Genomic DNA, 24,442 nt, shown 5'->3' with positions numbered 1-24,442 from the left:
TCACACAAGTGTGCAAATAACAGGGCAGACAAATAGTCTTTCTAAGGCTATTGGTGACTTGGGAGGTCAAGTTTTGAATGGAATCATTTACAAATTAATGTAAGTTTATGGCCAAATTTGGGCATTCGGCACATTATAAAATCTAGAAACATTTTTGTCAATTTGTCTGTCTGTGTTTAAAAGCTGTAAATAAAGCCAGGACTTGTGAGCAGGCCATCTGTGCCAGCACCTGTTTGAGGCAAATCTGATGTCTTCTCTTTGCAATCTGAATTTTTAATTGTTTCCCATAACTGAACTTCTTTGCAAGTTTTTATTGCACTAAGAAAAATGAAAAAAGGGAAATGAATCAGTTGAGATAATTCCAAAATTGCTTTTGTCAAGAAGGAGGGAATTAAAAACATATATTACCACACTGACCAAGTCTCACCTCCTATTCCTGTTGACACCTGAGTGATCTGCTTCAAGGGCCAATATTCCAGCCGACTTAGCGAACTAAAGGAAATGAGAGATGGGGGACAACTACAGCCATTTACCCAGGCCTGAGCAAGGACCGACTGAAATTCCAGGTCAACAGAATGACAGAGGTTAGGAGTGCAAAGGAAACTAACAAGAACGTTCACATACTTCAGCTTCTGAGCAGTGTGAAGCCACCCAACTTTTATCACTGCTACCAGGGCTCGCCCCTCAAGTGAGTACAAGAGGGAGGCAGCTGCTCTGAAACTCAGGTGCTGATAACTAACTTTCCCCAACGGCTTCTCTCTCCTCGACTCCTCCCAAGACGTCAGTGTGTTATTTGTGGGAAGCCAAAGCTGGACACTCCTTTTTGCATATACAGCCTCCACTGACGCTGAGCAGCACCATCAAGGGGACCGTGGAATGGAGCCTGGCACACACCAGCAAAGAACCTGGCTCCAAAGACAGGCATGAAAAATGAAACTGCCCATAGAGACTTGGCACCTGTGTTTTAGCAAAGCTGATTGGAGCCATCTGGCTGCTTACTCTCATGAAAACTGGGAGGCTCACAGCATCCATTACTTATGTTGGCAAATTCCAACATTTTGATTTGTTGGACCCTCTGTGTACTTCTGTGCAGGAAGAGATACAAACTCCATAACCCTTTCATGTTGCGTTTTTTTCTCTTCACAAATTTACTTCAAAGATACAATTTTGAAAAGTCGTTCCCAAAGCTGGAGCTGAACTTTCTATAATTATACCACGATAATGACATATTATGTACGCCTTTCCCAGATAATGCTTTCATTGTACCTCTTCTACGCTAAAGCTTCAAAATAAACAGCTTAGCTTTGCTATTATCTTACATATTCTCTTCTAAATCATTTTTGCCTGACTCCAGGCATAAACAAGGTAGAAATTGGTTTATATTACTGTGACTCGATGAGAAAAGATCTAAAGATCTATAGCTCTACAGATTTCAGAGTGATGGTTTCCAATATCTACACTGTAGAAAAAGGTGTGGTAAGGAGATTTAATGATTCATGTTACCCTTGAGATCAACTTGTCCAAAACCATCAAACCTAATCTGTTCAAGTGAGGGTGTCCCTAGTTGAATCATGCAAATAAACCAAAAAAAAAAAAAAATCTTTCCAGCAAAATGCATTTTTAACAATCCTATTAAGAAAAAAATAAACTTTACTCATGTTAAAGTTTTAGCACTCTTTTAGGATTGCAATGTTGTATATTCAAATAGTCATCCTGAAACTAATATTACACTGTATGTTAACTGGAATTTGAACAAAAAATTTTTAAAAAGTAGTCATTGAGTATGTATTATGCATTCCACAATTATTTAGCCAAAAAGTTTAACCCAAGAGTATAGCTGCATTTCCCCTGTATACACATGAAATATGTTGCCTAGGAATCTCCATTTGGAAAGCCAATGAAGACATCCAACTGCCATGTTTGGAGTGTATTCCTGCCTAGACATAGATTGACTTCCAGACCCCTTCAACATCACAGGATTACACAAAGTAAAAGACCTGGACTCAACTGATGTGTGGGAAATAAACTATGGTTGAGGAAGCTCATTATCATTTGTAGTTTAATTAGCATATTGTTATTAAGCACACTAGGTTCCTCCATCTTTTTGTGCTTCGGCAAATTATTTTATATTTCTGAGCTCAGGTTTTTCATATGCAAATGGATATGATATATACATTAGAAACAACATGTATCTAGAAATAACATGGAGGACAATGCCAGGTGTATAATAAGTGCTCAATTAATAGGAGATACTATTGCTGCTACTACAATCACTGATGGAATGACGTTTCCTTTGCTCAGCGTCCTGAAGGGTGTTGGAAAACATCAAAGATAGAAACTGTGGCTTAATTTAATTCAACTTTAAATTCAAAATGTGATTTTCTAGATATCAGGTTCATAAACCTGAACAGATCTCCTTTTTGCCCTTTGTTATTTGTACCAAAACTAGGCTTGAGTAGATGGGGCATGCTTAATCATTCTTGGCAGACATTAATTTTATTCCCTCTTTTTTCTTCTCGGAAGACAAGGTAAAGAGTCCATGGTGCTCGCATCTCCTCTTCACCTTCCCTCCTTTAACATTTTCCTGTCCTTCCCTCTACTCTTTTCTCGTCTTTTGTAAAAATAAGGGCAGGATGTGGTCCCAGATCTACACCTACTCTATCAGCTCTTAGGCAAAGATGAGGCTGGGCAAAACAAGACTTTGCAAAGGCGTTTCGATCAAGGATCTCTGGGAAGACAATTACCCAGGGGTGGCAGCAGCAAATCAGTTAAGGGCCCCTTAAGTACATCGCTTTTCCATATGTGGTAGGGTATGACACAGAGAATCATTCCATTCCTTTACTCCATCAGAGACCCTGGCAGTGGACTGACAACTAGTAAAATTTAAAAATACGTTGATTTCCTGATAACATCCTGCTATACATATATTATTTATTAATAGCTAATAACTGTCATTGCTCAAATTGATCAATCTTTATATCCTAATTGAAAATATTATACAGCCCACAAATGATACCTCATTATGTATTATTTGGCATCTCTAAAATTGATAATGAAAGTAGCACTGTTTTAAAAATAAAACTCCAAGAATGTTTTCATTTATGGAGTAGTAGGAGAAAAAAATTGAGGGGCACGGAAAAATAGCAATACAAAATAATGGTGGTGAATTGAGTCTCTGTCCTTGGTTTTAAATGTGAAAGCATTAAATCTGCTCGTTTAAGTACTTCTGAATAGCCATTCCTTATAGTGGTATCTCACATTATGCTTCTTAAATACTTTTCACAAAAATATCTCATCTACTCTTGGTCGTATAATTAGAATAAGACATTACTACCTTTATTTACAGATATAAAAAAAATGAGGTTCAAGGATATTATGTAAATTGTTCAAAATCTTACTGCTACTAAGTATTAGTCCAGGACTAGTATGAAGCCTTTAGAAAAGACGGCACCATGTCTCCAAGAAGAATATTATAAAGTAGGCCTTTAATGTCAAAAATGAAATACTCACTTGTGTTATATCTCTTAAGCCTGACTCTTCATTGCCATAAACAGCAGAACAGACTAACAAATACTTGGGTGAAAAAGACTCTTGGGGAAAAAAAAAGTGTTATTGTTTATTTAAAGATCTGAACATCAAATAAATAAATAAAATCTTTTAAAAAAAGATCTGAACATTATAAATCTGGAAGATCAGTCACCTGCCTAGGGAAGAGAAAGGAAATAAGAGTGGTATCTGATAGATAAATTAGAAATACTACTGTTATTAAGTTACTATTTTTACGGAATGAGGCACTTTTCTAGAAACTTCCCATGGATTGGCTCATTTAATCTGAGGCTGTGAAGAGTATGATCATTCACTGGGTTCTGGCCAGGACATTCATCTGTGCTGTGCAAATGAATGCAGAATTAGAGCCCTGAACAAAACAGATGGATGTGTGCTGTTGGATTTGGGAGAGAGCTGACTGTATGCAGAAAGGCACCTGGGAAGAGGACTCTCATTTTAAGGTGATGTGAGCCTGAGAAACAAAACATTGACTGACCCATCTCAGAACTGGAGAAACATGATGGCCTGCTTCAGAGGAACAGAACCTCTGAGGGAAGTTAAAGAAGTACCTGCCTTACCCATTGTTTCCGGGACCAGGTCTGAATTCAAGGATACAGGGAAGGGGGAGCTACAAAGTTGAACAACCCCGCCAGAAACAATTGGGGTAAACCAGAATTCAAAACCCAGACAAAAAGCAAAGCATTTCCAAAGGGACTGAGAAAGCTGCCAAACCTGGCGGTGGTCCCAGCCAGATGGACTGTGTGCCAGTATCCAGGCAGCTCGATCTAACATCCAAACCAAATAGCTTGACTACGCCTAATCTCAAATCAGATCCAACGCAACTAGCTAATCCCACTTACATTTCAATGGGGCTGAGAATTACTATTAACAAAAAAATTGATTTCTTTCCATTGTTTGTTCTGTGTTGCTAACCACAGTCTCTATTACTGTAGGTAACAGCACTAGAGGACACTGTTTTAAAATATCTGAAGGTGTTGTGTGTGACTGTCAGAAGAAGCTAGCAAGGAAGCAGCATCCAGCCTGGTAGGTAACAAGGAAAAATAAGAGATGGCAACAAGTGGTGGGAGCAAGTAGATCACATTTCTCATATCTGACAGGGGGAAAAAAAAAAAACCGAAGATAAAACCCAGGGGCTCAATCAGGAACAAGCCTTTGATCCCCATCAATAGAGAAGAGGCCACAGTGCAACCAGGAAAAAACATGGAGGAAGCACTGTGAGGCCCACGGGCCACCCTGGCTCTGCAGCAGCCACCTTGTCCCACTCCTCACCTACTGCTGAAGCAGCTTTAGTAAGTCTCGGATTCTCAGCGTGGTTTGGGGTTTCCCTGACAGCCATTTAGCAAAGAGTAAAATGAATGAGGAAGAAAGACTCTTCAAAAGGGGCCATGATGGGGCAGGGCTTCCTCCTCTCTCTTATCCCATTTGGTATTAGCTACCACTATCAGAGGGCAGAGGAGAAAACTCAGTACTATATCCATGAGTCTCTTCCCACATAATAAGCTGCAGAGCAAATACCATTCCAGAAACCACTCTTACTCAAAATGAGACTTTTTGCCCTTAATTGTGCTCTGTGGAGTGATTTGTTTGATTACTATGTGCCGGTCACCATTTTAAACATTTTACATATATTATCTCATTTAATTTTCATTATCTCTGTTTTATAGCCATGGAACTAAGTGCTAAATTACCTTTCTAGCTTTTTATTGAAAGAAAAAAAACTAAAGAAAAATGGGGTCATGAAATCGGATTAGGAAAAAAATGAAATTCATAGTCTAGGTCTAACTGGATAACCAAAGTCACTTGAGTAAAGGGCATGGATATTTGCAGACAGTGGAGGGTAAGGGACAGATTTCCATGATAGTCTAGGGGTAAAAAAACGAAGAAGCCAGAGGGGGAAAAGCAGGGACAAATTGATAATGGCACTGCCCAAATTTCCACAAAGGTGGTACAAGGTGAGTACTCAAACCAAGGTTCCTAGTTGTTCTTCCTCCTTGAATTGGGTCTCATTCACCCCTTATAAACTTAGACACTACATTTCAAAAGTATCCATTTAAATGGTAAGTGATTCTTTAAAAAAATCAGATTATTCTACAAACCATGATTCTTTAAAAACAGTTATCAGGTAACTTTGTCATAAACATCTTACTAAATATTTTGAATACATACCAATTAACTATAAACTTTACTTTTGCTTTCTTAATAAAGAGCAAATGAAATACATCTTCCTTGATTTTTAAATACTACCAAGGAATGTTCCTAGGCTTGTTAGTTATTCTTTCATAGTAAACTACAATAATAGAGATTATTTAAGTATCTCAAACCAATATATTAAGTAGAACTATATGAAATTGCTGACAGTAAACTTTATTTTACCTACAAAATGGCAATTTCATATGGCTCAAGCTAAAATAATAGTAAGAAAAAGAGTGGGTGAAGGAAAATCTAACACCAGAGGAAATGAAAACCTAACCCTAACTCCATAGAAATGCCTCAATTAATATATTGGGAAATTATAGCACTTGCCTAAAATTTAGTACCTGGCAGACATGTCCATCAGAACCCACAGATGTCTCAGACAAGTAGTAATTTCACAATAATTAACATCTTGGAAGCTAGCCTGATTCTTTCTTGATTTATTACGAATAAAAATGGCTTTCAGTTCTTTTTAAAAACACTAAATTATCTTGAACCCAAAGCTATATCGGGACCCTAAAAAATGAGTGTTAATCTTTAGCTATGGAGAGACAATGGTGAGCTGTTAATGGGTATGCTGCTAAATGTTTGAGAAAACCAGCTCTCCAGGGAAAAAGCATGTGTGTGTGTGTGTGTGTGTGTGTGTGTGTGTGTATGTGTGTATGTCTGTGTGTGTGTATGTCTGTGTGTGTCTGTGTAGTAAATTTTACTGATATAAAGGACAGGCAGCACACATACAAGTAATAATAAAATATGTAATACTCTATTGTAAATTGCATATAGCCAGTTGATTCTCATGAATGCTTTTGTTAATTTTTACCAAACTCTTTTAGCAATAGCCAACTTATGGTTGCAACTGGCAACCAAACATAGTTGCAACATCCTTGTTGAACATCCATTATCATATATGCTAACAAGTAGGACAAAAGTGAAACAATGAAGACATGTCAGACCTCACTCATTCCTCAATCATGAGGGTGACTCCTTTGCTAAAACTGGGTAATAGTTTTTGAATACCAGCCAAGTATTTACAGGATTCTTTGTGCTCTTCACATTTTAAAAGCTGTTATGGATTGAATGTTTGTATCCTCCCAATATTCATATGTTGAAATCCTAACTCTCCCAGCCAATGTGATAGGAGGAGGTGGGGGCTTCGGGAGGAAATTAGGTCATGAGGATAGAGCCTTCATGAATGGGATTAATGCCCTTATGAAAAGAAAGAGGAGGAAGATGATGGATTTCCATCTGCCATGTGAAGATACAATGAAAAGACAACCATCTACAAGCCAGGAAGAGGGCCTTCACCAAGAACCAAATCTGTGGCACCTTGATCTTGGACCTCCCAGTCTCCAGAACTGTGAGAAATAAATGCTTGTTGTTTAACCCCCCCAGTCTGTGGTAATTTATTAAGAGCTCAAACTGACTAGGCAATGGCCATAGACACTATGCACTTAAATTGAATCTGCACTATTAGCCTTTTCTCCATCACTTTCTAAAGCCTACAGACAAGTGACAAAACAATAAATCAAGCTCTGATTTGAATTTGCTGATTTCTATGTTGTAAATGCTACTACCACGGCTTATGTCAAGTTACCAAAATGAAGTCACTGAACAGAGTTGGGAAAAGGTGACTGCACACCATTTTGTAGTATTTCCACCATACATACACAACAGATGCTAACAACATGAAGAGTGTAAACTCCAGAACAATGCAATAAAATAAGTAGGAAATGATGAATTTTGAGTAATTACCTCTGTTTTTAATATCATTATTTAATGGTATGTGCACATAATTTAATTTTTAATGGAAGCTGTTTGAAACTGGCTTGCAAAGTTCCTGACTGGCTCTTGTGAGTAGATAGAAGTAGTTCCAGCATACCACTGGGAAATGAAAAAAATCCCAATTCCCAAGTTTCTCCATAAATTTCAGCTATTAATTGCACTGTAGCTATCATAACTAAAGAAAACAATGTCGATTTTCTCGCCTATAACATAAGACTAAAGTAACTCAAGTTTATCTAGATTTTACATGGGGATACCATGTTAGAAACTAGCTCCAACAATAACAGATATAAGATTCCCATTTATTAAAATAGTAGCCACAACCATATGATTCTTTGTTTTAGAAATTTATTCTAACAACATTTCATAGTTGTTAAAGATATCAGGTAATTAAACCCTAACATATAAAGGTAACTGTATAAACTTGCAAATAAGAAAAAGTGCTTTTAGAAAACCAAAAATTTGCCATCTAATAATTTATAATAATGTACCTTAGAGGCCCATTAAAGTCATTACCATGGAATCTCTCAAAGTCAAATCTTGCCTCTGGATATTTAAAAGGAGTTAGGTAACACAAAGGCCAATAATAACATGTTTAAAAAGGCCTAATCATATTCCACACTTGAGGGTGTAAGCTGATCAGCTGAAGAGCTAGACAGGAAGAAGTGACTGAGCTCCCTATTTGCTTTCTACCCAGCATATATAACATTTCACAAGTGAAAGGTGAATGACAAGGGCAATTTCAACTTTGCTCTCAAGTACAAAGATCTACTGATAGAATAAAAGATTGAATGATGGATGATATCAACATATCAGCTGTATTCCACATCCAAATGCTTTCTCCTAAAACACAAAATACTGTCTCCAAGATCTATCTGTTCTTAATTTCTACTCTGCCTGCACTTCATGAAAAGGAAGCTCAGACTAGACTGGTGGAAGGCACCCTCATCCTGCCATATCCATTCCACTTCTCTTTGCAAATACAGCAATACTTGAAAACAATGCACTTTCTCGCTTCTTTAACAATAAGTACTAACTTCATGATAAAAAAAAATTAATCTCCAAATCATGGAATTGCATTTAAATGAAGAAGAGGATAAGAAATAAAACATAAAAGACAAGACTTTTACTTTAGCTGCCATAATTTTAAAAACAGGGCTGCTTTTAAAATGAAGTATTTGTGACATCAGTTGTAACCCACTGTTCATCCCATAACATTTCCAGCCATTAAGCTCTTCAAAATTACAACTGAAAAAAGAAGCAAAAAAAATATACAAAAAATAACACATTTCCAGTCAGCAGCAATATGGCAGGTAATGTAGTAGGAATATTCTAAATTAGATTCTTCTTTTTGTGAATGTTTTTTATAAAGAGCACTTGTTTTACTTATTTATTTATAACTTGCTTTGCTCTTTAAAAAATTTATGGTAGCAGTTAAATCAATGTATAAGTCAGTCAATAAAACTGAACTTTTCATTTGACTCTACTTAATGACTAGACACTCATTAGGAAACTACAATAATGGAATGGTTCAAAAATACACCAGAGAAAGTTTGCTAACAGTAAGTTCTCTTCCAGCCAACCATTAGCTTTAATATTAAGTCAGAAAACTCAATTTCCAGAAATGGAGTGGCTAAGTTAGAATTCAGTTTATACAATTCATTTAGTCCACCTTCCCCATGGCAAAATATTTTACGCTATTCTGAAAGTACAGATGAAGGCAATGAATTAGACACTCCCTTATCTATTCATTTCTCTTAGTACTAAAAAAGACCAAGGTGGGATGAGAGAGACCGGGTTCTACCAGCCAAATGTTTAGCTACACTTTCCGTCATGCTTTCATTTTCCATACTTTCTGGAAATTAGCTTCTCCCTTCTCAGATTATACACAACCATGAAATGTATTTGAAACAAAAACAATAATACAAAAGATAGCTACTTTACAGAAAACTCTGCTAAATGCAACAGAATATAAATCACACACAGTACCTTTCCTATTACTGTATAAAAGGGTAGTATCCCACCTGAATAATTATTCCCACATCTACCCATCATTATCATATAACAAAAGAGCAGACGATTCTTTTTCTTTTCTTTTTGTAGGCTTAGACTTTATTAAGTGATAAATGGACTATTCAGCCTTACTTGGATAAATAATGATCATAAAGTAGACACCATCTCACATACTTAGCAAACACTTTATGATACTAGAATTCAGAGCATTTATCATATCTCAGTCTACCCTCCTAGTTCTGACACACCCCAAGTCAAAGGCATGTTACTTGATATACTCAAAAATCTACAAGTTTGAAGACTCATCCGAAATATTCAGTTGTTTCATCATAGTGATATTACCAAAACCATCTCAGTCACTCAGACTAGACGTATATGGGAGCAAGCAAGGCATCTTGGCATCTTCGGCCTCAGTAACTGCTGAAATCTCTCCAACAGGACTACAAACCTGCCCAACTGGATAAAAGTGTCATTAGGAAATGGCTGTGGCATATGAACTTGAGGAAAGAGGAACTATGAAGAGGGGTAAAAACAACCGATGACACAAGGTGGAGTAAAGGTGAGTGAGAAAGGTAAGAGAGCATGCCAGCTGTTTGGCCCTGCATTACCATTATCAGGGTTGGTAAACATCCTACTTGCACTGGAGACTGTCTTCCCAATGTCAGCCAGGGATCGAAGGTTAGACTTCTTGGTTTGATGCCGGTGCCTCCGGAGCAAAGTGTAGGTCACCTTATCCTTAAGGTCAGGTTTCAATAGGCCTGTCTCAATCTGATGGTCTACAATCATCTCTGATACAAAAACAAACAAAAACAAAAACAAAAAGCAAAACTCAGTCACAAGATCACAAAGTTAATTTTTTACCCCAACTTTATGGACACCATCCTCAAACTGACTATCAATATGGTATTTCCCAAATTTCCAACTTCCCACTTTCTATGAAGAGTAAAGATAGAGGACAGAGATTCTGGTGGTAATGAGAAAGTTATAAATATTCCACTATGAATTACATGTTTGGAGAGGAAGAATCATCTTGTCCTTTTTTTTAAATCCCAGTTAATAGTGAATTCACATTAATCACATTCTTCTATGAGTAACACAATAAGTAATTTACATTTTTTCAATTAAGCAAAAAGATTAAAAAATTTCATGTACTCTATCATAGCAAGTGTGCCAGAAATATAAATGATATAAAAAAACTTGAAGAGAATATGCAAAATTTAATGTAGTGACAATACTGATTTCTAGATTTACTTTACCAAATTCTTCTGCAATGACATATTTTCCTTAAGATAGGACAAAGGAAAGGAAAACAATACTGTTCCTCATATCAGGTTATTTGAACATCAATTAATCCAATGAAAGAGACTAAACTACAAATCTATGCCTTCATCTTTTCTAAAAAGGGAGGCTATTCTTCTTGTTTGGATCCAACAAAAGCCTTTTCAATATATTCCATTAATCATTGTAAAATATAAACTGACCAGAATTTAATATAAAATTTTAGTCTTACTACAAAAAAGTTACAATTTCTATTAGCTCTTGTTTTTAGAATGGCTTTAATTGGAAAAGATAACTGTGTTTCATAGAAACTGCTCCATGGGTGGCTCTGCTAAAAGAAGAAATCCTCTTTCTCGCAAGTCAGCATGTCAACAGTATGGCATAAACATAGCCTGGTGCATCCTTCTCTAATGTCACATGACAGGTCGACATTTCCTCTGTCCAGAATAGGGTTCTGGCCAAATCATCACAGAACCTATACAAGATATGCAGTGACAGGACATGACCTCATTCATTGTATGCAGGTGGAGCGTTCGTCTCTGGCATAGAACCAGAACAATGAGTGGCTCCCATGCCTACCTTTTCAGGTATATGAGTACATCTAGCACACCTTGGGCAAAGTTCCTAATATACAAAAGTGATTAGAGGGGCACCCGGGTAGCTCAGTCAGTTAAGCGTCTGACTCTTGATTTCAGCTCAGGTCACGATCTCAGGGTCCTGAGCCTGAGCCCTGTGTCAGGCTCCATGCTCAGCATGGTGTCTGCTTGAGATTCTTACCCTCTTCTACTGCCCCTCCCCTCCGTTCATGCTCACACTCTCTCTCAAATAAATAAATCTTTTTTTAAAAAAAGTGGAGATGGGTATAAAAGCTCTTCTCTTGTAAAAGTCTGATGAAAAATGTGATGGGAACCGGTAGGATAATAACAACTCCTAAGAGAAGTTACAGATGTTCCGGGGGCTCTGCTGGGCCATAACTGTACTCCCGGAAGACCATCTTAATAGGAAGCACTCGAAGAACTGGCCTGACAGCCTATAGCTAGATGCTGACAACGTACATAGTATACAAGCAGCTACTTGGAAGCCAAGCAGAGGCTGAATCCAGGATTTTCTGTCACATGTCTTACACAGAGGCCATAAATGTCACATAACACTGGGCCACTTGGTGGGGAGCTTGGGCAAGGCAGGGAGAGTTCAGGAATGTTTTGGTTTGCGAGTGGCTTTTAGCTCTGAGTGTTTTTAACTGCACAAACCCTTCTTAGTGAAACACTCAGAACTGATCCTATAATTACAGTTAACCCTCTGTTCCACAGTAAAATAATTAGGTGCTACTCTTCTCGTTTCCCTTGAAGTCTTGTTCAGTGTGGAAGGTCCATTTTACAGAAGAACCATAAAAATTAACAAACAGCCCGACATATCTGCAGCACATGTTATCAAGCTCCTACTCTAATTCCAGGGTTGCGGATTAAAGTGTTCCCTTATCTACCCTTCCTGGCAGGGCCTCCCTCTATGCTTGCCTTCCCTTGTAATCTCAAACCTATGCGTACATAGGCACAGCCGGCCCTCTGTTACTAATGCCTGGAAATCACTGGTTAGAACAGGTTAAGACATCTGTGTGGCTTATGCCCTTCATTAAGTTTCCATAAAATGGCCCACATTACAGCGATCTTTTAAAGCACAAACTACAAAACCTTTCAAGGAAAGTGGGGGCAGTAACATTTCACAGCTACACTGAAATTAAGCCTTCAGTGTTCAAAATCCCACAAACACTACCAATTGGGAGAGAATGTGCCAAATGTAGGAGAGAGCAGAGCCGAAAGAAACCTCAGGAAACACCAAGTTTGCAGGCTCTTGTACTGATGGGAAGAGAGAGGGCAAAAGACAAAAGAGGTGACTTGCCCTCAGCTAGAGGCACAACTCCCCCTGGTTTTTGACTCACAGTTGACATCTTTTTCCATATCACACAGTGTTTTTCTTTATTAAAAAAAGTAAGCTCTACTATTTCAAAAAATAGAAACAGAAGGAAAGCTACCAAACTCATTCTATGAGGCCAATATTACCTTGATCCCCAAACCTGGCAAAGACCCCCTCAGAAAGGAGAATTACAGACCGATTTCCCTAATGAATATGGACGCCAAAATCCTCAACAAGATACTTGCTAATAGAATCCAACAGTACATTAAAAGGATTATCCATCACGATCAAGTGGGATTCATACCTGGGATGCAAGCGTGGTTCAATATTCGCAAATCAATCAGCGTGATGCATCATATCAACAAGAAAAGACTCAGGAACCATATGATCCTCTCAATCGATGCCAAAAAAGCATTTGACAAAATACAGCATCCTTTCCTGATTAAAACCCTTCAGAGTGTAGGAATAGAAGGTACATTTCTTAATCTCATAAAAGCCATCTATGAAAAGCCTACTGCAAATATTATTCTCAATGGGGAAAAGCTGGAAGCCTTTCCCTTAAGATCAGGAACTCGACAAGGATGCCCACTCTCGCCACTATTATTCAACATAGTACTAGAAGTCCTTGCAACAGCAATCAGACAACAAAAAGGGATCAAAGGTATTCAAATCGGCAAAGAAGAAGTCAAAATGTCTCTCTTCAGGGATGACATGATACTCTATATGGAAAACCCAAAAGAAGCCACTCCCAAACTATTAGAAGTTATAGAGCAATTCAGTAACGTGGCGGGATACAAAATCAATGCTCAGAAATCAGTTGCATTTCTGTACACGAATAACGAGAACGAAGAAAGAGAAATTAGGGAATCCATCCCATTTACAATAGCACCAAAAACCATACGTTACCTTGGAATTAACTTAACCAGAGACATAAAGGACCTTTATTCTAGAAACTATAAATCACTCTTGAAAGACATTGAGGAAGACATAAAAAGATGGAAAGATATTCCATGCTCATGGATTGGAAGAATTAACATAGTTAAAATGTCCATGCTACCCAGAGCAATCTACACTTTCAATGCTATCCCGATCAAAATACCGAGGACATTTTTCAAAGAACTGGAACAAATAGTCCTTAAATTTGTATGGAAACAGAAAAGGCCCCGAATCTCCAAGAAACTGTTGAAAAGGAAAAACAAAGCTGGGGGCATCACAATGCCGGATTTCGAGCTGTACTACAAAGCTGTGATCACAAAGACAGCATGGTACTGGCACAACAACAGACACATAGACCAATGGAACAGAATAGAGAGCCCAGAAATGGACCCTCGGCTCTTTGGGCAACTAATATTTGATAAAGCAGGAAAAAACATCCGGTGGGAAAAAGACAGTCTCTTCAATAAATGGTGCTGGGAAAATTGGACAGCTACATGCAAGAGAATGAAACTTGACCACTATCTCACACCATACACAAAAATAAACTCCAAATGGATGAAAGACCTCGATGTGAGACAGGAATCCATCAAAATCCTAGAGGAGAACATAGGCAGCAACCTCTACGACATCGGCCAAAGCAACCTTTTTCATGACACATCCCCAAAGGCAAGAGAAACAAAAGATAAAATGAATTGATGGGACTTCATCAAGATTAAAAGTTTCTGCACAGCTAAGGAAACAGTCAGAAAAACTAAGAGGCAGCCCACGGAATGGGAGAAGATATTTGCAAATGACACTACAGATAGAGGACTGGTATCCAAGATCTACAAAGAACTTCTCAAACTCAATACACGAGAAACAAATAAACAAATCAAAAAATGGGCAGAAGATATGAACAGACACTTTTCCAATGAAGACATACAAATGGCTAACAGACACATGAAAAAATGTTCAAAATCATTAGCCATCAAGGAAATTCAAATCAAAACCACACTGAGATACCACCTTACGCCAGTTAGAATGGCAAAAATAGACAAGGCAAGAAACAACAATTGTTGGAGAGGATGTGGAGAAAGGGGATCCCTCCTACATTGTTGGTGGGAATGCAAGTTGGTACAGCCACTCTAGAAAACAGTGTGGAGGTCCCTTAAAAAGTTAAAAATTGAGCTACCCTATGACCCAGCCATTGCACTACTGGGTGTTTACCCCAAAGATGCAGACATAGTGAAGAGAAGGGCCATATGCACCCCAATGTTCATAGCAGCAATGTCCACAATAGCTAAATCGTGGAAGGAGCCGAGATGCCCTTCAACAGATGACTGGATTAAGAAGTTGTGGTCCATATATACAATGGAATATTACTCAGCTATCAGAAAGAACGAGTTCTCAACATTTGCTGCAACATGGACGGCACTGGAGGAGATAATGCTAAGTGAAATAAGTCAAGCAGAGAAAGACAACTATCATATGTTTTCTCTCATCTATGGAACATAAGAACTAGGATGATCGGTAGGGGAAGAAAGGGATAAAGAAAGGGGGGTAATCAGAAGGGGGAATGAAACATGAGAGACTATGGACTATGAGAAACAAACTGAGGACCTCAGAGGGGAGGGGGGTGGGGGAATGGGATAGACCGGTGATGGGTAGTAAGGAGGGCACGTATTGCATGGTGCACTGGGTGTTATACACAACTAATGAATCATCGAGCCTTACATCGGAAACCGGGGATGCACTGTATGGTGACTAACATAATATAATAAAAAATCATTAAAAAAAAAAAAAAAAAAGGGGGCACATGTGCCCCAATGTTTATAGCAACATTATCAATAATAGGCAAATTATGAAAAGAGCCCAAATGTCCTTTGATGAATGGATGAAGAAGTTATGGGGGATATATATATATAATGGAATATTACTCAGCCTTCAATAAGAATGAAATTTTGCCCTTTGCATTGATGTGGATGGAGCGAGACTATATAACACTAAGCAAAATAAGTCAAAGAAAGACAAATACCATATAAAATTTATTTTTAAAGGTTCTGTTAAAAGGGTTGGACTATAGGTACATTCTTGGGTTTAACAAACCAGGGGAAAGCATAGTCTGATTATTTTATGTTTTTAATAAAAGGGCAAATAAAAGGGTCAAAAAAAAAACCAAAAAAAAAAGTAAGCTCTCGACCAAAAAAAAAAAAAAAAAAGATATAGCCAGAAGTGCTGCAAACCCACAGAATGGTGTTCATGCAACAAAAAATGGCCAAAAGTGACAAACATTTGTAAAAGAAATACAACGCCAAAGAAAGATTAAACTTCGGGACTAACAAAGGCAGTTTAAGCAAATTTATATAAATATCACCAATTATGAGATTTTGTAAATCTATCAAAGTAGCAAAATGTAAACGAGCAGTGATGTGAAGGGGGGTGCCACAGGGAGCCCCATATCCTGACAATGATGGTAATAACTAGCACAACCTTTCTTGAAGGCCATTCGGCAAGTAACGTAAACAAAACCCTTTAATATGTTCAAACTCTTTGGATATTTCACCATTAGAAATCTGTACTAAAAAAGCAAACAATTTCACAAAAGCGTAACAAAAATGTTCACTTCTATTCCTTACAATAAAAACTTGAAGGCAACTTAAATGCCCAACGATACATTACTAAATATTTGCAACCATCAAAATGATGTTTACATTTGTATTTAATCTCATGGAAAGAAATTCATGTTAAGTTTTTAAGTTAAAAAGGGCAGATTAGGGCGCCTGGGTGGCTCAGTCGTTAAGCGTCTGCCTTTGGCTCAGGGCGTGATCCTGGCGTTATGGGATCGAGCCCCGCATCAGGCTCCTCCACTGGGAGCCTGCTTCTTCCGCTCCCACTCCCCCTGCTTGTGTTCCCTCTCTCTCTGTCAAATAAACAAATAAAATCTTTAAAAAAAGAAAGAGGGCAGATTAAAGTGTTATAGTATGATCTCATTTGTAAAATAAATTTCATATTTGTAAACAGGGATGTACAGAAAAACTACTGGGAGTGTAGCTGTGAATGGCGGTATTTTGATTTTTGTGTGTTTTATTTTTCTGGATTATTTGAAAAAGAACATTTATTAGTTTTGTGATACAAAATAAATATGTTGCCATTTGAAAATATAAAAGGTGTTAAAAGCAAGAAACAACACAACTAACACATCTGCCAACATGCACAGCTCAGGAATGTCTTTAGATATAAAAATGAGAACTCCAAAAATAGAGCTACGACATTTTCCTAATCCATTTCCCATCATAATAAAATACCTGAAATGGCTTATCATTTCTTAACTAAGGAGGACAGGAAAATTCTCATGTACTTGCCTTCCTGCATGAATGATACTCTTTAATTGTAGGATTATAATGATGATAGTAATAATCACACTATTAAAATAGCCCATGAAAATGTTGTTTTATCCTTTAATTACTTCAAAGACAACATTTTTTATTAGCATTCAAAAGGGGTTCTTCATGAAGAAAACAAGGAGTTGTCCTGAGGAGAATCAGAATTAGGCTGAATGCTGTATGTAAGTGTGAGCAGTGACACCTGCTTAAGCAGTCACGTGGTGACGGCTCTGCACCTGCAGAGGGAGGCTGCCTTTCAGGCCACTGAGAGGGAGTAGCAGGTGGACTGCAAAGAAAGATAAAAACCACGCTATTGTATGTTTGTATAATCACACCCACTATTATTTCTTTTTCTTCTCTTTTGTGGAGATAAAACGGGGCGGAGGGGGAGATGAGCCTTAGAGGTTTAGCTGTACATAATTTTCAAGTCCGAATTATCGGCAGGATGCAGAACAAAACCACCACTTTACCTTCTGCTAGAAAAGGACTTTTTTAATAGCCAAATAAATAATACAATAATTCTTCAAGTTACCATGCCATCTTCTGTCATATAAAATGAAATTAGGGCTTTTTTTCCTTCATGTGTTTTAACCCTCTATGAGACTTTGATTCTTTGAGGATTATTAAATATTTTTTTCAGACAGTTACACTCTTTCAAACATGTTCCCTCCACTCCTGCAAATCTGATCCCCTTCCTTCCTTCCTCCTTCCCTCCTTCCCTTCCTTCTTTCCTTCTTTCCTCCCACTTCTAATGTGTGTTATTTGCCTCTGAATTATTTTTCTGTATTATCAGCTCCAGAATGAGAGTGATGGTACTTCAAAGGGACCTGGTGGTGTCTAATTGTAAAATATAATGACAATTTTTAAAAATAAAGAGATGGTGGTTAGAGAAAAAGTCCACAACTGATAATAAAAAGTAATGGAAAATTAAGGTGAGAACTTAACATGCCTAATGAATCTTTCTTAAATCTAGTGAATACCAGAACCTCTGTCTTTGGCCATTGGCTAACAAGCTCCAATATAATGTGGGATTTTGTCTTTTAGTGCATGGAAAAGATCAGTCAATTGCTGATGAGCAGAAGCCCCTTAAGATGGCCCTTTCTGGTACTAAAGACCCCAAAGACAGTTTTACAGAAAAGCCCAAGTCCTACTTTCTTAATACTGGAACCTTTCTAGTGACCCTTAAACAACAACACATATCCTCCCCTGAGATGGCCTATATCTTGCCTAGTCACAAGTTTAATTTCCATTTTACCCAGCATTCATGAATTCTGACTTATTTTTTCAACTTGTCTAATTTCAGACATCTTTGCTCTAGATTAGTTCTTAAAGTCTAAACACACACAAATTGCAATTCTCACTCAAAAACTGGACGGATTTTTGCTAACCATGATATTTTTTTGAGTAACAATCTCCCTTGCAGTAAAATAAATCACCCAGAAAACCATCCCTTCTGCTGGCTTCTGTCTTTGTAGATGGGCTCATCTTCTCTGGGCACAAGAATATATCCAAATATCCATTTTCAGCCTCACTTGCCTTGTCAAATATGAAAAATTCTACATAGAGGTCATTTCCTACGTTATCTTCTAACTATGTGGATGCGGATTTGTAACTTACCCATTTACAAAAGTGACAGATTTGCAAACCTAATTCCAGGGCCTGGAACAATGTCTGGCACATTGCAGAAGCCCATGCACCACTGCTGAAAAATGCAGGAACTAATTAATTCTGTCCACCCAGTTTCTTCACATTAGCCTTTTCCCCTTCTCCACTTGTACCTTAAGCACCTCAGGTTCACGAAAAATGTGGGACTTCTTTGCAAATGGAACTAACAAGCTCTCTGAAGAAGAATCAGTTACATATACATCAGGAAGATATATGCCTCATTTGACAACTAATCTTTTCTTCCAATACAAATGCTATCGGTTTCCCACTGTTTATATAAAAAAAGTTTAAAAAATTAAAAACTACACACATGCCATAGACAAGCCTTTTGGCTACAGATATTCAAAGAAATTTTGTAGTAAGTCTGAAATCACACAAGAATTTTGCACTGGTCACTTTCTATGGGGCCACAATCCACATCCTCTTCCCCATAATCCCAAATGAGGCACCCTGCAGACCCCTTGGGAAAGTATAGTCATCTATACAGGTCCAGTGGTCATCTAGTTAATGAATTTTCCTAGGAATGCCAAATACAGCCCCTGCACTTCTTTTTGAGAAACACATGATCTTCAGCACACCTGGATCTGAAGGGCAATAAGGCAGTTTAGGCCGGGCTTTTGTAAGGAAACGAAAACAATGACTACTGTTTGGGAGGTAGCAATGTGTGCCCCAGGTGTTCAACATGGCGAGTTAACATTCACTACACAACACTAACTGCAAAAGATAGCAATGCAGCCCTGCACCATGAGGTTTAGTTATGGTGTTTACATAACTGAGACTCAGCACCAATGTGACATGACTCGGTCACTAGCCCATAAGGTTCTGCCGGCTCCTTGCCCCACACAATCTTTCTTCCATACAGTTAAAGGATCCTGACTTCCACCTACAAAAGTAGTCCCAACCCAGCAACCAGATGATTTTCCTTCTTACATAGGATTTAAGCCCTATTTTACAGATGATAAAACTGAGGCCCAGAGAAGCTTAGTGCAAGGTCCAAGGTCGGAGTTCTAGAAATCTAGTCTCCAGATCTCCAGTTCAATATAACCAAGGACGGGGGAGGAAGCCTCTATTCAAAATATTAACCTTATCTTGGGGCACCTGGGTGGCTCAGTTGGTTAAGCGGATGCCTTTGGCTCAGGTCATGATCCCAGGGTCCTGGGATCGAGTCCCACATCAGGTTCCCTGCTTCTCCCTCTGCCAGCTGCTCCCCCTACTAGTGCTCTCTCTCTCTCTGTGTCAAACAAATAAATAAAATCTTTAATGAAAACACGCCAAAATGTTAACAATGGCTACGGAGGTATGATGGATGATTTTTTTTCATTTTCTTCTCAATATTTGTCTGTATTTTCCAAATCTTCTGCAACAACACTTACTTGTCTTATAATATAAAAAACAGCAAAAATAAATGTTACAGAATATTCAACTCTGCTTACACTAGAAGTCATCTGCATGAATGGAGACCCATGGATAGTTAGGTAAAGCTAAAAAAAATAAATAAAACTTAAAACAACATACTTACCCACCAACTGTGGGAGAGAAGAAGCTTCCCTGTCGAGCATGATGGACCCCTTCTCCATACATGTCCTCAGCTCAAATAAGCTATGAAGGGACAATGTGGCCACATGGGGCTTGCTCCATCTTTCCCCACCCTGTTCCACTTTTTCTTCAAACTTAATCCACCTAGGAACATGAGATTAATGAACAGCAATTAAAAGTATTCCAATCTCCTCTGGAAATAGCTACAACAATCCCTCCATCTCCACCCCCACCACCACTTCCAAAATGTCTCCTTCGGTGGAGTCTTAAATGCTTATTTTATCATTAACTGCATTACCTTTATAAATACACCAAACAGAGTCACTAGAGTCTCTTCCCCTGGTGTTAGAGAGAAAGAAAATAAACCAAAAAGATCCAAAGCATCCTTGGTTTTATATCTGTCTATATGTAACCATGAAATCCTGAAGAATGATTATTTTGCTAAATTTTTAAAATAACATAGGAAAAAATGTGCATTTCAAAATTCTCCATGAAAGCCCACACTGTGTAAAAATAACCGCCATTGTGAGAATTCTGTTGTGACTTCACAAGGCAAGTTTATGTAAGTTGAAATATCAGTTTTAAACCAATATTTATCTTAATTATTTGAAAAACATGGTGTATGACATGGTCAGATGAATATAAAATTCCCCTTTAACACTTAAAGAGTGCCAGCATGTGTGGCTATGTCTTACTCTGTATTTCTCAGCTGACACATGTTCCCTTCTCATCGAGATTCTAATGGAACCTTTACCGTTCAAGTCTGGTTACACACGTGTTTAAAAATATACACGTTCAGTGAACAACACATCTATTCCGATAACAGATCTCCTATTAACCTTAGCAATGGAGCAAACAGCCCACTTTCATGGTTTCTTCTTTCTAAGATTCCTAAATATTTTGATAACTTAGCAAGAGCAACTTTTTAAAAGTTTAATGGGAATGAAAACAAAACACATTTGACAGTCTCTATATCCCATGTATTGCACAGACACTTCTACGCTGGTAACGGAAGACACGAAACCATCATCATTTCGCTATTCATTATGACCCAAAGAAAAATGCTTCTTTCTCTCACTTCAAACCTTCTGAAAGATATTGAAAAAGATACAGAGGGGGTTAAAAAATTGTTTTCCTACATTCTTCACCCAAAGGTTTAATGATTGAAAAATGTTTTCCTAGAAAAAGCTAAACACTCACCTAGCTCACTAAAGATGAGAACAAAGGGCAGAGATCAGAGGAAGCTCTACATAAGGTATTATTTATAGACTGCTCACCACCCCCAGAGGAGGCAAAAAAAAAAACAAAAAAAAAACACAACACATTAGAACCAGGAGTGAAAACAGATCAAGAGATCAGCCATAGATAGAGTCAAAGAAAATTTAGAATTTTGATCAAACCCAGTACTTGTGAGATCGAGAAGTGTTTGGCCTTATCCAAAGCCTCTGTCTGCACTCCTCTCAAGAAGCCTCTCCCAGCCAGGGCACTCCCACATGTCAATGGTAACCTTATCTCCAACCTCACCCTCAATTCCAAGACCTTCTTCCTTTCCTCTGTATCCCCCAAAATGTAAACAGTGGAGATTTTTACATATTTTCCTCACAAGTTAAAAAGCCCACATCACCACCAAAGTTCTAAAGCTTCCGAACTGGACCTTGTTTCCTTCTATACAAGTAGTTGTGAAACATCCCAAGAGAGAATAAAAGACCCTTAATATTTGTGTGAGAGTGTGTGTAATTAAATTAGTACTTCTTCCCTTTGGTTGCTATTAGTCCCACAGAAATAGAAAGAAAGGAGAGAAAAATGACAATTTTACATGATACTCTTATAGAATTCTATGGATTTGCCAAAAAGATAAAAGCAACTGGAGTTATTTCAGGAGTAATCATTTTACAGTGTATATTTCATTGATTAAATTTAGGTATATTATCTTTTCAAGCTTGCTCACACAATCTTTACCCATGTTTGTTGATAACTGTTACATAAATCATATTACATTCTTAAAATAATTTTGAAGAGGTGGGTCGGGGGATGGGTGAAATAGGTGACAGGGATTAAGGAGGGCACTTGTTGTGATGAGCACCAGGAGTTGCATGGAAGTGCTGAATCACTATATTGTACACCTGAAACTAATACAACACTGTATGTTAACTAACCAGAATTAAAATAAAAACTTTAAATAAAATAATGTTGAAGAGTATTGAAGCGTAATTGACATAAAACAATCTACTAATTCCAGGTGTACACCATAGTGAATCATATTTACATTTGATGTTATAATTTATTACTCAAGATAAGACTCTAGTATATTAAAATATTCTGTAGTATATAAAACCACGTGAGGATTACATATAAGGATGTTATCTAGAAAGAGTGTAGTGACTCCCTGTTTTTATTCCTGAGAGAACTCTTATTAGCTACGGGATAGAATCTTAGCTCATATGATTTAAACCCAAGATAAATAACAAAAGCCACTAGAAACTGGGAAGTAAAGGGGAGTGTTTCATACAGCCTTCACTTCCCTCTTATTTCTACTGAATGAGTACCCCCTTCCTATCAGTTGCCATAAACTTGTATTGCCAAATACATACATACGTGAGAGTGGCTCTTTTCTGCCATCATTCTCAACTGTACAAACTATGTAAGTTTAATAAAATTTTCTTTAAAAAAGAGGGGGGTAGTGATGTACATACATTGGTCTAATTGAATTTAAATAAAAAAGAAGGGGGATGCCTGGGTGGCTCAGTCCATTAAGTGTCCGACTGTTGGTTTCAGGTCAAGTCATGATCTCAGGGTTGTGAGATGGAGCCCTATGTACCCACACTTGGCAGGGAGTCTGCTTCTTTCCCTCTCCCTCTGCCCCTCCCCCAACTTTCATGCACTCTCTCTCTCAAATAAATAAATCTTTAAAAAAAAAAGGAGCAAAATGACCGCATTCTTTTGTGACCAATGTTTAGTTTCATTCATCCCTACAGTTTGTATTGTAGGCAACCTGACTAGACTTAAATATGACTTTAAACAGGTTTTAACAGTACATTTAGAAATCATAAATCCCAACTAGCTTAGATTTATGGAATAGCATTACTCACCCTCCTGGAACACACCAGCCCTTTAGGTCAAGATTTAATCATAAAGGAATGAAAATGTAAAATCTCAAAACTAGCCAGTTTCTTAGAGTCTACATTCCTAAGGGATAAGTATTATCTCGTAGCTCAGTTTAGCATCCATTTCACTTTGAGGTTAGTAAATATTGAATGTTGTGATGATGTCGTATCATAGTATAGCTAACAACATAAGGGAAACTCTGGGATAATGGCTATTAAATTCCTTTAAAATCTATTGCTCTGATTGTTCAAGGAACAGAGTATACTTCCAACATATGCTTTCAGACATAAAGTGATGGTTTGCCCATTTAAACAGATTGTTTGCATGCAGTTTCATTCCAGAAACTACACATGCTATGGCTATCCTCCTCACTTATCAAGGACAAATTTGAAAAAAAAAAAAAAAAACCTGAAAAATACTCAATTCAAATTAGAACCCATTAAAGAAAAGGCTAAGGCAAAGGTACCAAAGTTCAGCCTACCCGAGTGCCAATGAATTTGTTAAGGTGACTTAGAACCATGTAATTACATTAAAAAAAAAAAAAACAGACATTTTTACTGTAAAATGTACAATAAGCTACTATCTACCCTTCATAGTGACTGTGAATAACAATATATTTGCAATAAGTTCCCTACTTTTCCTTTTGTCTTGGTACTTGACATGTTATAGGAAAATTAATTTCAGAAGTTAGCTTTTTAAATGCTTGCAAATACAAAACTGTTGTAACCTTGGAGGAAGAGTTTATTAGGTAAAGTTTATTTATTTCAAGGTCTTAGAAGAAGAAGAAAGTACACTGCAGTTTAATGCACTTTGAGTGACTGCCAACCAAATAGCATTTCACTCGTTTATTGAAGAAATACAAGGCCCACTGGGAATCACTGAATTTTGCAACTTTCCAATCATATGATTAAATATAATTAAGAAAAGACAAGACCTCTAACTTAAAAACAAGCAAATTTTACAGTGGAAAATAGACATGACCTTTGCCCTAGAATATAATCCAACTATATAAGACTATTAAAATAATAAATTTCTTGCTAACTAATAAGTGCCTCATTACATAAAAGAAGCCAACGCTAGTGTGTATCTGGGAT

The 24,442-nt window shown here is 37.6% G+C and overlaps 1 protein-coding gene across 10 annotated transcripts in view; it reads right to left on the bottom strand.

Moving 5' to 3' along the window:
- Positions 1 to 24,442, bottom strand: part of SLC4A4 (solute carrier family 4 member 4) — a 351,418-nt gene that overhangs the window by 182,836 nt on the left and 144,140 nt on the right. For 8 of the 10 annotated variants that reach the window (XM_026510000.4, XM_044388202.3, XM_048211819.2 and 5 more), the window contains 2 exons: positions 20,227 to 20,387; positions 10,164 to 10,343 (listed from right to left, as the gene is read on the bottom strand). In XM_026510000.4, the coding sequence (XP_026365785.1) occupies positions 10,164 to 10,343; positions 20,227 to 20,387 (341 nt within the window). The remainder of the gene's footprint in view (positions 1 to 10,163; positions 10,344 to 20,226; positions 20,388 to 24,442) is intronic. The other 2 variants (XM_048211820.2, XM_044388201.3) reach the window with 1 other exon arrangement.

Source organism: Ursus arctos, unplaced genomic scaffold (genome assembly GCF_023065955.2).
Source record: "Ursus arctos isolate Adak ecotype North America unplaced genomic scaffold, UrsArc2.0 scaffold_9, whole genome shotgun sequence".
Classification (NCBI taxonomy): domain Eukaryota; kingdom Metazoa; phylum Chordata; class Mammalia; order Carnivora; family Ursidae; genus Ursus; species Ursus arctos.
Note: the sequence above shows the minus strand (reverse complement) of the source record. Positions and strands in the feature narration are given on the sequence as shown.